Source organism: Nothoprocta perdicaria, unplaced genomic scaffold (genome assembly GCF_003342845.1).
Source record: "Nothoprocta perdicaria isolate Ctin4 unplaced genomic scaffold, notPer1 scaffold_3, whole genome shotgun sequence".
NCBI lineage: Eukaryota > Metazoa > Chordata > Aves > Tinamiformes > Tinamidae > Nothoprocta > Nothoprocta perdicaria.
In genome coordinates, this window is record NW_020455532.1 from 670,331 (window position 1) to 671,228 (window position 898).

Consider the following 898-nt stretch of genomic DNA (forward strand, 5'->3'; position numbering starts at 1 on the left):
CGCCTCCGGGAGCAGTTCGGAGGGGATGGGTCAGCCCCGGGGAGCAGTGGGGAGCACCGGGGGGCACCGGGGGGCACCGGGAAGCACCGGGGGGCACCGGGGAGCACCAGAGCACTGGGGACAAGCGGGTACGGGGCGGGCTGCACCGGGACACGGGACAAGGCACGCGGCGCCGCGGGTACATTCATCACAGCCCTCCGGGAGCGGCGGGAGCAGGGACAAGGACACGTTCACACCCGGAGCGGGGACGGGGACACGCGCGCACCCAGGTCTGGTGCGGCCGGGCACACCGGCCCTGGGGACAGGGACACATTCATACCCATCACACCCGGCCCCGGCACATGGACACGTTTGCACCCGCTCCGGTCCGGTGCAGCCAAGCCCGGGCCCCAGGGCCGGGGCCACGTGGACACCGGGACGGGGCCGGGGGCTCCGGGGGCAGCGGGAAGGGCAGGTCCCGGCTCAGGGATCCCGCAAAGGGGGGAGGCYGGTGCCAGTGGGGGACGGACGAGGACTCTCCGGGGCGCCCCAGAGGGTCCTGCCCCCGGCTCCGCGGTGCCGCCGGGCCCTGCCCGCCCCATCAGCGCCAGCGGAGGTAGAAACGTCACCCGTCGGGTGCAAACAAACCAAACGCCGTGAGAAGCCGTGGCCGGGGGTCCCGGCGGGGTCCCGGAGCCGTGGGGAGCGGGGATGGTGACACGGGGCCTGTCCCACCGCCCGGCCGGCCCCGCCACACGGCACCCCCGCAGCCAGGACGCCTGGGCCCCGCACAGACACCCCTGGGACACGGGGGTGYCTGCTGTGCTCCCAATGCATCCTGCTGGGTGCACAGAGCCACCTGTCCCTGGGCACCCCGCGGCGCCGGGCTCGTCCTGCACCACCCGGGAGCCTGGAGCCG

General features: G+C 75.1%; 1 protein-coding gene across 1 annotated transcript in view; it reads right to left on the reverse strand.

Moving 5' to 3' along the window:
* Positions 1–230: 230 nt before the first annotated feature.
* XKR7 (XK related 7) overlaps positions 231–898 on the reverse strand; it is a 6,966-nt gene continuing 6,298 nt past the window's right edge. The window contains exon 4 of the mRNA XM_026041977.1: positions 231–295. Within this exon, the coding sequence (XP_025897762.1) occupies positions 231–295 (65 nt within the window). The remainder of the gene's footprint in view (positions 296–898) is intronic.